The sequence below is a fragment of the Cornus florida genome, unplaced genomic scaffold (assembly GCF_030987335.1).
Source record: "Cornus florida cultivar Cherokee Brave unplaced genomic scaffold, ASM3098733v1 CherokeeBrave_3.0.0_Hap2_Chr03, whole genome shotgun sequence".
In the NCBI taxonomy this organism is placed as follows: Eukaryota; Viridiplantae; Streptophyta; class Magnoliopsida; order Cornales; family Cornaceae; genus Cornus; species Cornus florida.
Window position 1 is genome coordinate 35008135 of NW_026775573.1, and position 12983 is coordinate 35021117.

General features: G+C 36.2%; 2 protein-coding genes and 1 non-coding gene across 3 annotated transcripts; all 3 read left to right on the forward strand.

The window, feature by feature from the left end:
* Positions 1-864: 864 nt before the first annotated feature.
* LOC132301923 (small nucleolar RNA R71) lies at positions 865-971 on the forward strand. Its single transcript, XR_009480679.1, has one exon. It is a non-coding gene; the product is annotated as a small nucleolar RNA R71 (small nucleolar RNA).
* Positions 972-7867: 6896 nt separating this feature from the next.
* Positions 7868-8194, forward strand: LOC132301428 (protein S40-1-like). Its single transcript, XM_059798677.1, has one exon. It carries the CDS (start codon positions 7868-7870, stop codon positions 8192-8194), a length of 327 nt encoding a protein of 108 aa, XP_059654660.1.
* Positions 8195-8782: 588 nt separating this feature from the next.
* LOC132300250 (uncharacterized) lies at positions 8783-10537 on the forward strand. Its single transcript, XM_059797264.1, has one exon. The coding sequence runs from the start codon at positions 8953-8955 to the stop codon at positions 10399-10401; it is 1449 nt and encodes a 482-aa protein (XP_059653247.1). The 5' UTR covers positions 8783-8952; the 3' UTR covers positions 10402-10537.
* The last annotated feature ends 2446 nt before the right edge of the window (positions 10538-12983 follow it).

Genomic DNA, 12983 nt, shown 5'->3' on the forward strand with positions numbered 1-12983 from the left:
GGGCATTCAAAGGCATTTTCCCTTTTCTCTCTAGCATTTAAAGTACTAGTTATTTGCCCTACTTGGGTTTCTAGCTTAGCAATGGATTGAGAATGAGAATGAAGCAATTGAGTGTTCGCCTCTAGAGTGCCTAAAGTGGTCAAAGCTTTCTCTTCAAAAGCGGGACTCCTAGAGTTTCCTTGAGAATAAGATGTTTGATTAGGGGAATGAGAATTAGAGAATTGGTTACCATGTGATTGAAATGATGATGATCTAAAACCTTGGGAACCTTGGCTTTGCATTGGAGGCGGAACATACTTCCCTTGAAAACCACCTTGGGGAAGGTTTGAGCTTTCCCCTTGGCTTTTCCAAGAAAAGTTCGGATGGTTTCTCCAATTTCGATTATAATGATTGCCATAGGGATTATTCCATTGGTTAGCAAAAATGGCATTTGCTTGCTCATGATTGCCATTTTGCACATGTCCATAGGGACAATTGGAAGTAGAATGTAACAAACTAGAATAAGTCATACATGATTCATTAGATGCACGATGATGAACATGATTAAGGGAGGAAGACGTTTGATTCACCGAAGTTTGGTTGATCAAAAATTGATCAAACCTTTGAGATAAGGATTTCATCTCGGCGGCTATATGATTGGAGTTGTCAACTTGATACAAGCCAACATTCTTCCTTCCACCTAGATTTCTACCATTTTTAGAAGATAAGGACCTATGTATGGAATTTTCACTCATACTTTTATACAATTGCCACACATCATTTTCATGTTTATCAAGATAAGAACCACCCATAGATGCATCACCCATACCCTTGTGATTATTCGGTAAACTTTCAAAGAAATATTGGACTAATTGCCACTTAGGTATGTTATGATGTGGACACTTCCTAAACAAGTCATTGAATCTTTCCCATGCCTCATGGAACATTTCCCCATCCCCTTGAGAAAATTCACGAATTGAAGTTCTCATGGCATTGGTCTTTGATACCGGTAATACTTCTTCAAGAACTCTTGTTGCATTTCTGCCCAAGAAGTTATCGAAAAAGGCCTAAGATTGTTAAACCAATATTTTGCTTTGTCTTTGAGGGTAAAAGGAAAAAGTTTAAGTCTTAACACTTCTTCTGGCATGTCCGTGTATTTCACGGTGGAACACACTTCAAGAAACTCATCTAAATGCTTATAGGGTTCTTCACTTGGAAGTCCATGATAGTTAGGAAGCATTTGAATAGTTTGTGGTTTGATTTCATAGTGATGTGCTCTAAATGGAGGCAATTGAATGCAAGTGGGTGCATTATATTCATTAGGCACATAATGGTCTCTTAATGTAATGGGAGGATTCACAATTGGTGGTGCTACACGAACACCTTGATTAGCTTGAACCATAGGAGGTTGTGGAGCAAAAATTGGTTGAGGCATTTCCAATGGAATTTGGCCTTGTTGTTGTGGTGGAATAAATGGTCTAGGCATGCCTAATGGTACTTGGATGTTGTCATGATGCACATTAGGATGGAGGATGCCTTTTTGGTCTATGTGACCAAGGTCCTCCACATGGTCGTCATTCAAATCCTCCATTGGTGAAATGGAGTGATGAGAACTACCTCTTCCCCTAGGATTACGAACAACCGATTCAAGATGAAAATTAAGAGGGACAAGAGTAGGATTTAATGACTTACGACCATGCATGCACTAGCAAAACAAATAACAAGAAATAAGCAAGTAACAAACACTTCGCCCCCACAACAAATCAACAAATCTTCACATACAATAATCTCATACTCTCATACTTGAACAATCATGCAAAAAAAAGTAAATTGCCTCCACGCGGGCTCACGATTTATCTAAGAAATGAAAAATAAGCCTCCACGCGGGCCGACAATTTAACTAGAGCTTGAGTTAGAAAGATCTCATAAAGGGTCCTTAAGCAACTTTAATTTAACTTTCAACTTTCTAGCCTTGCTTTGCAATTTTTTTAGATTTTTAGTCCTTTTTGTGCTTAGCTTAGCTCCACTTGGCTTCCTTGCTCTTCAATTCTCCTTTACTTGATTTCCTTCACTCAATGCACCTAGTCAATCAAGAACAAATACAATAAGTAATTAAGAAGAAAATAAAGAAAAGACACGATCAAAAGAATACTAATTCCTATTTGTTTCCAAAACATGACGTTGCCAATTAGATCCTTGGCAATGGCCCCAAAAACTTGGTGTGTAGCCGTCGGTTGCACCAAAGTTTGCAAAGATATGAACTAAGAGTGTGAGTGTGCAATGTGGCCAAGTTTTAAATTTGTAAAAGCCACTACTACCTCTAACTAAAAATATAGCTAGGGTGAGTAGGGATCATCCCAAGGGATTTTAGGCACTAGTAATGGAAACAATGTATAGGGTTAGTAGGTCGAGTGATCAAAGATTGGTTGGATTGATTGATTAAATTATTATGCAATTGAAATTAAAGTAAACAAAATTCAATGATTAATAAAGTAGAGAAAGATATAGAGGGGAGGACTTGAGGTACTAGAGCTTACCACTAAGCTTGACTTCACTAGATACTAACAATTGTATATTAATTGGGAAATTGACTTGTAACTTGTGTGTGTGTGTGTGTGTGTGTGTGACATTAATTGAAACTAGGCATAGATGGTAAATGAGCATAGGTTGTTAAGCCAAATCAAATGGAAAGCACAACCTATCAAATGAAACCAAAATCCATTCAATGAAACCACAATTTATGGATACACAACTATCTAAAAACATACACCAAATGTATTCATAAGTATGGAACACCAAGGAACAAGAGTAGATTGTCCACCTATCTATGAATTTAAAGCAACTACACTACATCTACACTAAAGACATGAAATTTAACTAAGTAAGCTAAAGTTGTGGTACAATTCATCAAGAAACAAGTGTGAACTATCAAATAAATTGCAAGAGTGTTCAATTAAGCTCTATGTTTTGACCATCTCTAGATTAACTTCATCCATACACATAAACATACATAAATTCCACTAAATCTAGAGAAAAACATATGAATCATCTATTCTAGCATACATAGACATATGGTTAGAAGTAGATAATTAATTGAAAGCATTAATCCATACACATCAAGTAGAAACTACAAGATTTATATATAAATCCAAGATCAAAACATTGTTACAAATAAATCCCCAAAAATATACAAAGAACTAAGTCTAGGAAGCAAACTTAAGGGCTACTTTAGCCCCAAGTAGATGTTTAGCCACTCATTGAAATAGTCATCCAACCCTCAAGGGCTATCTCCATGGTAGGAATGACCTTTTTCTTGATGGAAACCCTAGAAGAATGGAAGAACTCCCAAAATGTGTAAAAGCTCTCTCTAATCTCTAGCCTCCTCTCCAAGATATGAAATATACAAATTATGAATAACAACTATCTACTATCTCCTATCTCTAAAAGTGGCTCTCAATCCTTATATAGGTAGGTCAAAATGTCACCCAATAGTCTGGGCTTGTACACTAAGGTCCCTTCAATGATTGCACCATGAGCCAACTTTTAATGAGTTGGAATCTATTTTTTTTCAGACTTGAGGAAGTTCGATAGATCGAACTGTGTTGAGATCGATCGAACATGGCTGAGATCCATTGAATGCTGCAGAGATCGATCTTCCTTGGCAGCGCCTTTTTGAATAAAGATAAATCTCTGAGATATTTTTGGTAAGAAGACAAAAGTGGTAGGTAGGTGGTAGGTGTGGATAAGATCGAGTCATTTCAATCCATCTGGGAAATGTTGGATCGATCGAACTTGTTGGATTCTTTTGGATAAGGACAAGGGCTTGGATCCATCTTGAATTGTTTAGATCGATGAACTTTCGATCGATCAAAGATATGCTGAGATCGATCGAACATGCTGAATTTTCACCCTTTGCTTCATTTTGCTCCCACTTTGCTCCTTTCTTCCATTCAGCTTGAGTTAACTTCTTTAATGCTCTTATTTGGCTGAATTGACTTATTTTTGGGATAAGTACCTGAAAAGGGCAATAACACGAAATTAGAATAAAACGGGAAAATAAGATAAATAAAGGTCCTAGAATACCTTAGCTTAAGGAGGTAAAACGTGCACTTTTTAGCGCTCATCACATACCTCTGAACTATCACACTGTTGGTTAGATCGATCGAATTGTTCGCAGAAGTTATAAAAAAACAGATCTGAAGCTCATTTCGAACCAACTCGGGCTGTGCTTGAAAGGCGAGATCCTAGGCCTGATTTCTCATATTTTTGGGCTCTAAAAGCCTTGTATATAAGAGGGATTGAACCATTTTTGCAGGGAGATTCATATTTTTACATTGTAATTTCTATATTGTTGTAGTTTCTCTCTCTAGAAAGTTAGAGATTAGGGTTAAAATAAAAGAGGGAAGTGGAGGCACATCTCTAGATCCACATACTTTCTCTCTCTAGATATTCAAAGAAGAAGAAGAAGAAGAGGAAGAAGAAGATGGAGCCATGTTTGGAGCATGCCCTTGAGGGCTTCATGACCACATCCACCTCCTCCATGATTGGCTAGGCTCTTCACTTAGGGCTTGGATGAGCCATGAGTCTTGTGTAATCTAAACCATTGTATTTCTATTTATGGGGATTTATATATATATATTGTTGTGATTAGTGGTTAGCCTTGTGATTGTTGATTTAATTTTTCCTAGTGATTCTCTATTTTAATTACATGTCGTCTTATATGTGTTTATTTGGGAATTGATCTCTACACTAGATTCTCTATGTTGGTTGCATGTCTATGTGTGATTAATTAAGGATTTAGTGATGGCTAAGCATGGTTTTCATTGAATGAGTTTGTCAATTAATTTAATGGATTATACTTATGCTTGATGGGTTGTTCTATAATTTAATTCATGTTTGTAAGTAGGTAGACAATCTATTCTTGATTTGATACTCCACACTTATTATTGCATATTCCATGATTCTCTAGATTGATGTGTGCTCTCATTAGAAGCATTTGTTAACTAATTGATGGATTATGCCTTTGTCTTGGTGGATTGTTCTACACTTAGTTTACTTGTTGGTTAGGTAAACAATTCACACTTGCATTAGATAGTTCACACTTTTACACGCAAATTGTGTTTATGTTTGTGGCCACATCTAGATTACAATAATGTATTCCCCATTAATGGAAAATAAGTGGTTAATTACATGAGCTTAGTGGTAAGTCCAACACCCCAATACCTCTCTTCATATATCTTAAATCCCTATATCTCATTAGTTTATTTTAATTGTATTTTAATTTCATTGCACCTTAGTTTAATCAACTAATCTCTCCTTGCAATCTTGTGATCTACTAGAATTGAAGTTAAATTCTAACTACGTGTTTAATCCATGCGGACGATCCTAGTCACTATACTTAGTTAGTAGTAATAGTGGTTTTATAAATATAAATTTGACTTTCTAAGTTTCCGAAACCACAATCATATTTTGACCTTGCGAAGCGACCTCTTGCATTAAAAAGTTCATTTTCTAAACACATAGAAAGGGGCTCGTCAATGCCAAGCCCTATATGGAAAGATGTTTGAGAATTTTCTGTTTCTGTAAATACTCCAATCTTCGACTTCCGCTTCATAGTGATATATATGCATGTGTATATATATATATATCATATGCATATATATATATATTGTAAAGTATATACGCAATGATTGTTTTGTCTTAATACATATTGATTGTGGGGGTGGGATGGTAGTGGTGGCTGGTGCTACGAGGTTCATTCGTTTGATAGTGGTTGTGGTCCTTGTGGAGGTGGGATGAAGGTGGTGCAAGTGTGGAGAAGAGGGAGAGAGTTAATTTTGGAGAAAGAAATAAATGGGCAATTTTGTCTTTTAAATTTGTTGATATTTTGAATTAAATTGAATTTAAAAAATGAGGGTAAAGTTGTCTTTTTATATGTTTTTAACGGCATTAGTGATGGAAAAGTAAAATTGGACCTAAATGATAGTAATTTTCGAAAGTTGTTTTAGACTCATATTTGGCAAAACCTGAAGGGGCATCACTGAAATTAACCCTAAAAATTATATATACATATTATATACCCTGAAATTAACCCTAAAAATTTGGACTGATAAATAAGCTGGCCAACTTTTCAATTATTAAGTAGTGAATATTAATATATTAATTGACACTTGTAGAAAAGTAACAAGGGTCTTAAAAATAAATATGATATATATATATATATATATATATATATATATATAGTGAATATTAATATATTAATTGACACTTGTAGAAAAGTAACAAGGGTCTTAAAAATAAATATGATATATATATATATATATATATATATATATATATATATATATATATATCATATTTATTATATATATATATATATATATCATATTTATTTTTAAGACCCTTGTTACTTTTCTACAAGTGTCAATTAATATATTAATATTCACTACTTAATAATTGAAAAGTTGGCCAGCTTATTTATCAGTCCAAATTGATCACAATAAGTCAAGTTTTTGTTATTAAATAATAAAAGTGGCATAATTATATATATATATATATATATCATATTTATTTTTAAGACCCTTGTTACTTTTCTACAAGTGTCAATTAATATATTAATATTCACTACTTAATAATTGAAAAGTTGGCCAGCTTATTTATCAGTCCAAATTGATCACAATAAGTCAAGTTTTTGTTATTAAATAATAAAAGTGGCATAATTTGCCCTGCCTACTTTCTCTACTATAGTAAGGGCGAGGATGGTATATTAATTACAAATCTATTTTAAAGTAAGGGCAGAATTGGTATGACAAATTTTTTACGAGGCTAAGTATGAGCTAGCTAAACCCGACCCAATGGTTTGCTATTCCTAGGAAACTCCCACCAAGATCCATGAGACAATCTCATTTAGGCACTTTTATTTTTAGGATTTAAATCTAAAAAACCCCACTAGTTTCAAAAAATGATCATTAAACCCTCACCAGTTTGAAAAAATTTCAACAATATTACAACGTTGTCATTTTACCCCAATTATGTCAAATGGGGCCGTTAACTCGTGTTTAACAATTGTTTTGCCAATGTGAATTTTGTAACATAAATACCCTTAAATAACATATGCCAAACAATCGATATATATTTACATGTGTTATTCTGAAAATACCCCACCCATAATTGTACTTATTTTTGGCACGTGGATTTTAGATTTTGTCTATTACTATAATTCATATCCGGTAATTAATTAATAACAAGACACTAAATTTTATCTGGTAATTAATTAATAACAAGAGACTAAATTTCACTTTCTTCTTTATGGAAATTATTGCCTGTTTATATGGTAATTAAAAATTACACTTCTGTAACATAAAAAAAATATATATATATAGAAAAAAGAACTAGTCATTTTACTATTTTGTTCTTAATTTATTGTCCTGTTTTTTAAGGAAGAATTAAAATAAACATAAGTATTAAAAGAATAAAATTAATATTTTGAAATTTTAAATTAACTGGTGTTAAGTTGTTAAGTGTTAAAAAAAGGAGAAATTTGTTACAAAAATAAAGGAGAGATTAGTATAAATTTTCAAATAATAAAGTATATATAATTATGATAAATCTAATTGCCTTAATATTTAATACAGTGAAATTTTTGTGAGATATTGCATAAATTTTTTTTTTTTTTTTTTTTTGAAACGGTATATTCTTTTTAGTTGTAAAGCCAAATATATATATATATGAGCCACAAGAAAATGAGCTGTTTAGGTAGCTTAATTAGTAATTTAGAGAGAGAGAATGAAAGAAAGAGAGAGAGAAGAAACAGCGGACCGCAGCCAACCACGATGACCACCAATCCCTCAATCTCCAAAACCCACTTTCCAAACTTAAATATTATTCCATGGGAGAAGAATTCCAAGAATCCGAGGTCATTTTTTCGGAAAATGCTGCAGCCAACCACGATGACTACCACTTCCCAGCTCATTCAAATTCACCCAATACCAAGAAAAAGAAGAATAGTTCACTTTCGGTTATTATCAGGCAAAATGTTCTCGGAGATTCGTGGTTTCAGTGCGTGGAATCCGATTCCTTCAACAACGACGGAGAGATGGTGCCCCCTCACATGATCGTCGGCCGCCGAATTGCGGGGAAAATGGAGTTCTCAGTTTGCACTGGGAATGGGAGGACTCTCAAAGGACGAGACTTGAGCCAAGTTAGATACATATAGTGTTATATATATATAGAGAGAGAGAGAGAGTGTTTGTGTGTGTTCTTTTAGAGAGAGAGGGGAGGATTGAGGGTGGGGGTAGAGGAGAGGCGATGGAGGGGGAAGAGGAGGGAGATGATAACAGCGAATTGAAACCTAAATCTAGGGTAAGACCAAGACCAGGCCCGTCGAATTGGTGGACGAAATGGTACAGAACACAAGAACAACTATATTACATCAATATATATATATATATGCACACACACACGTTACACACACACGGATTTATGGATTGAGAATAGATGAACAAGATGGGGAGAGAAAATAAAGAATTGAGATGGTGAGGAAGAAACCTAAAAGTCAAAGAGGATAATATTGTAATTTGTAAAATATAAATTTTTGTTTTTTTTAATAAAGTGAAATATCAGGGTAATTTAGTCATTTTTGTTTTTTCAAACCGGTTGGGGTTTGATGGTCTGTTTTTTTGAGAGTAGTGTGGAGAAGAGGGAGAGAGTTTATTTTTACTACTTATGGAGCTTCTTAAAATGACGACAATACCCACGCACTTCAGGACTTGGTCAACCTTACTTAAACTAAGAACTTTGCCTTTTCAGCTAAAAGGTAGTACTTTTTTGTCCAATAAAACGTAGTACACCCTCCCTTCTCTGCGTACGCCATCGTGTTCGACAAAACAAAACAGCGAAGGGAGTTTTTAGAGAGAGAGAGTGAGTGAGTGTATGTTTTAGAGAGAGGGTGACTGTATGTTTTAGAGAGAGAAAATGGAACCTTACGGCAGCAGAACGGAGGCCGAGCGGTGGCTCGTCATCGCCGAGAAGCTCCTCACGTCCCGCGACCTCCTCGGGAGCAAGACATTTGCCATTCGAGCCCGGGAGTCCGACCCGAGACTCGAACCCGCCGACCGGATCCTCGCCGTCATCGACACACTCCTCGCCGGCGACAAGCGGATCAACAACCAGCGCGACTGGTACGCGATCCTCCAACTCGTCTGCCATACTCGCGACTCGGAACTCATCGCGACTCAGTACCGCCGACTCGCCCTCCTGCTAAACCCTAGCAAGAACAAGCTCGCCTTCGCCGACGAAGCCTTCCAGCTCGTCTCCGACGCCTGGTCAGTCCTCTCCAACCCCTCCAAAAAATCTCTGTACGACAATGAGCTCAATTTGTTCTCGAAGCTCGATCCGAGTACATCGATCGGTTCGAGCCGTGGACAAGAACACCAGGAACAACAACAACACCATAATCAGCAAGAACAGAGCATTAGGCGAAGCGCTAGGAATAGCAATGTGAGTAATAGGGAGAAAATTGTGAATGAGGATTCGGAAATGCATAACATATATGATGAAGTTTCGAGTTTTTGGACTGCATGCCCTTATTGTTATAATATGTATGAATATCCTAGGGTTTATGAGGAGTGTACTCTCCGGTGTCAGAATTGTAGGAGGGCATTTCATGCCGTGATGATTCCGTCGCCGCCACCGATTTCCCAGGGGAAAGAATCATATTTCTGTTGTTGGGGTTTTTTCCCGCTAGGTTTGTCAATGTCAAATTTGGGGAAAAATAAGGGTGGGGGTTCTAATTGGGCGCCTTTTTCGCCCATGTTTAATTGTCCTCGAGTTGGGGAAGGAAATGTGAATGTTGTGGAGGAAAATGTGAGTGCTACAGCAAAGAAGCCGAAGAATGTGAGCTCGCAGAAGAGCTCGGCTCCTAGGATTTATATAGATGATGATGATGAAGATTTTGTGCAAGTATTGGAATCAAGTGAGGATTCTGATGATGATGATTGGGGTAGTACTAGAAAGAAGAGGAAAGCAAAGGATGTGAAGGGGAAGGGTTTGGCTGGTAGAAATGTTAAGAAACAGCAAGTTGAGAAAGGAAAGAGTGTTAAAGGGGGTAGCAGCGAAAATTTGCAAGGTGGGTCTGTGATGGAAGAGGGTATGAGTGTGCCAAATGTGTCAAACATTGAGGTGAGTAAGAAAGCAGGGAGTAGTTCGAAGAGAACTGGAAAAGTTGCAAAGGAAATGGGGAAGCTGGATTTGAATGTGGAATTTAGTAATGAGGTAGAAGAGCCTGTCCCAGGAATGAGTGAAGGGCATGGAGCAGGAAATGGGGAGGAAGATGGCATTGGATTTTTTGAAGGTCTTGATGAATTCCTGAGTAGTCTTCCGATACTCTCCGTTGTGGGGGACGATAAGGTTAAGGCTACCTAGTGAAGTAAGACTGTTTTTGTCGATGTTGTAGTAGTAGTTATCTGTAAGCTTGTAGCAATAAATAATGTAGAGTAACTGACCATCTTCTCTAATGCTTTTGACGTAGTTAAATTAATTGTATATTTTTTGGCAATGATTTTTATTCCCCCTCCCCCCAATCCCTGCGTCTTTTAACTGGTTTATTATCTCCTTGAGCCGTTCCTGTTGTTGGAAAGACTACTGAGTGACATTGGTTTTGCTTCAACCTTTTGTTGCATCCATTACATCCTTCTTACTAATGCCAGATTTACTATCTCAAGGCATATAGCCGATGCAGCAAAAATGGTTTTGGTAGTTCTCCTCTTACTTTTTGAAGTTCAATCCAGATTAAAAGTTAATCATGAGAAGTCCTGGTTGGACTGAGCCTTGAGCTATGTCCTCTATATTGTTAAGAGTTACTAAACCTCTGAAAATGGATGGATGAGGCTTGGGGTTGCTGATTTTCGATAATGTTGTTTTTATTAATGTTTCATTTTCTTGAATTTGCAGCTGAAATACTAGTTGCACACCAGAATACCAATAAAAGGCATGAAAAATGAAGTAGTTTATTATTTATGTTTTGAAGCTATTACCTTATCTTCCCCAAGTCTCAAAAGTAATGGCTGTGTTAAATTTATCTCTTCTATTCATTCCAATATCTCTGATTTCAACTCACCATCTTCTTTAGTAGCTCTTTTCCAACATTAGCTAACTCCTGGAATGTGGTTGCCACAGTGGAGGATATCAAGTAGGACTGCACAAGAATGATAGGAGTGTAGAAAAGCCTTCGAATATTCATCCCCCCTCCCCAATTCTCACATGGAGTGCCTTAGATTGGTTAAAAAATTTAAAGATTCTTTTCAACATCCAATATATTTCTTATTATTTGTGGAGCGTTTTCCTTAAATTTGGTCTTCCTTGGTTAATTCAAAACCTGCAGACATGCTGTGTGAATGTTTGTTTGTCATGGTTCTTATTTCTTTTATCCTTTAAGCAATTTAATCTTTTGTTTTTCTTTTATATTAAATGTTGAAGATTAAAAAGATACTTATATGGGTAAAAGACCATTCAATTAGGCGAATTTTCCTGTACCCAATTGTGGCTGTAGAGGGAGTTAATACTGGTTATCTAGGAGTTTACTACATGCTTCCTTTTAGTCATCATGATGTGGTGCCACAGCGGGCAGGATGGGATACAAATTATTTTTTCCCGAACATTTATACTTCAACATTTGCTTTTACCCCGTCATCAGTAACTGAGAGCAAAATTAGTTACTGATCTTCTGCCTGTCGGCAGGCTTTTTTGATTTAGTTCTACAGATTTTGTGGGTTTGACTAACCTAATTGTTGACCTTCAACTAACTATGCAACTAAAGTTTCATGTTACTATTGTCATATATGGACCTGATACTGAATGCTATTTGACCATGGATTTAGAAAAAGAAAAAGAAAGTGACATAAACAAAGAAACAGATAAATAAGATTATAAACAGTGATTTCTTGCACTTTCCATTGATTTTCATTATCTTGTTGCCTGTTCTCACAAATAAAAGTGTATTAGATGACATTGCAAAGGTCTTGACACTACTCCATGGAGATACTAACTCTGCAGTTATGGAACATGCTCAAAACATAATGCGTTGCTTAGATTGGTAAGTCATATAATTCTGTTATTTACAGATTTGAATTCAATACGTTGATCTCCATTTTTGTTAACGATATCAAATTTTGTTGTTTGCCTTTGTTTTTGGTATTTTTGGTTTGATATGGTGTCATCATTATTACTTGTTAGAGTTGATAGAATTTATTTTGTTTGTTAAGGGCAATACTGTAATTTTGCGTCATTGGGTCTGAGATGTGAACAAATGCAACTCAACCAAATACACAAGGCGTGAGCAGAAAAGGAGAGACATCATGAACGGCGTGTGCCCAAGCAAGATGGTTAACACCATTCAGCTTCTTCGTAGTAATCGACTTAGGCATATCATTATCCTTGATGGTCTTTGGTTTATCGTCAGCCATGGGTGATGAAAATTGAACCAAAAAATAGATGACCAAAATCGATGTGAAACCAGAAACAGGACTTGCTTCTAAAATTCTGAGGCAAAAACATTGAAATACTAGAAAGTAAGTTGAATGAAGGTTAAATGTTGAGTTCAAGGTCAGATCCTGAAAGAAACAAGCATCCAAACAAATTTCGGAAGCTTTAGAAGCATAATAGGGGTCAGATTTGTCTCCAGCAGCCAAAAGATATAGCTCCAGCAGCCAAAAAATTCAGGTTGTCTGCCTTGACCGACCACCGATGAGCCAATAAAATTTCCAAAATGCAATTAATCAACCAACAAACAGTGCACAACCCCTTTTCCACACTATATGCACCAACTAGGATGGGTTTCAAACAACAAAAGCAACCAAAATTACCCCAAACAACAGCTCAAAAAAATCTGGGCCGAACTCTGAAAGACATTCGAAAATGGAAAACTCTAATCAGACTTCAGCATGAATAAAAAACAGCACCATAATTTCCAAAAAATTCAGGCGAGTCAGTCCATGTGTTTCTTGACC

Bases quoted from the DNA above. Each gene is read 5' to 3' on its own strand.
- LOC132301428 (XM_059798677.1), top strand. From the start codon at position 7,868: ATGGGAGAAGAATTCCAAGAATCCGAGGTCATTTTTTCGGAAAATGCT.
- LOC132300250 (XM_059797264.1), top strand. From the start codon at position 8,953: ATGGAACCTTACGGCAGCAGAACGGAGGCCGAGCGGTGGCTCGTCATC.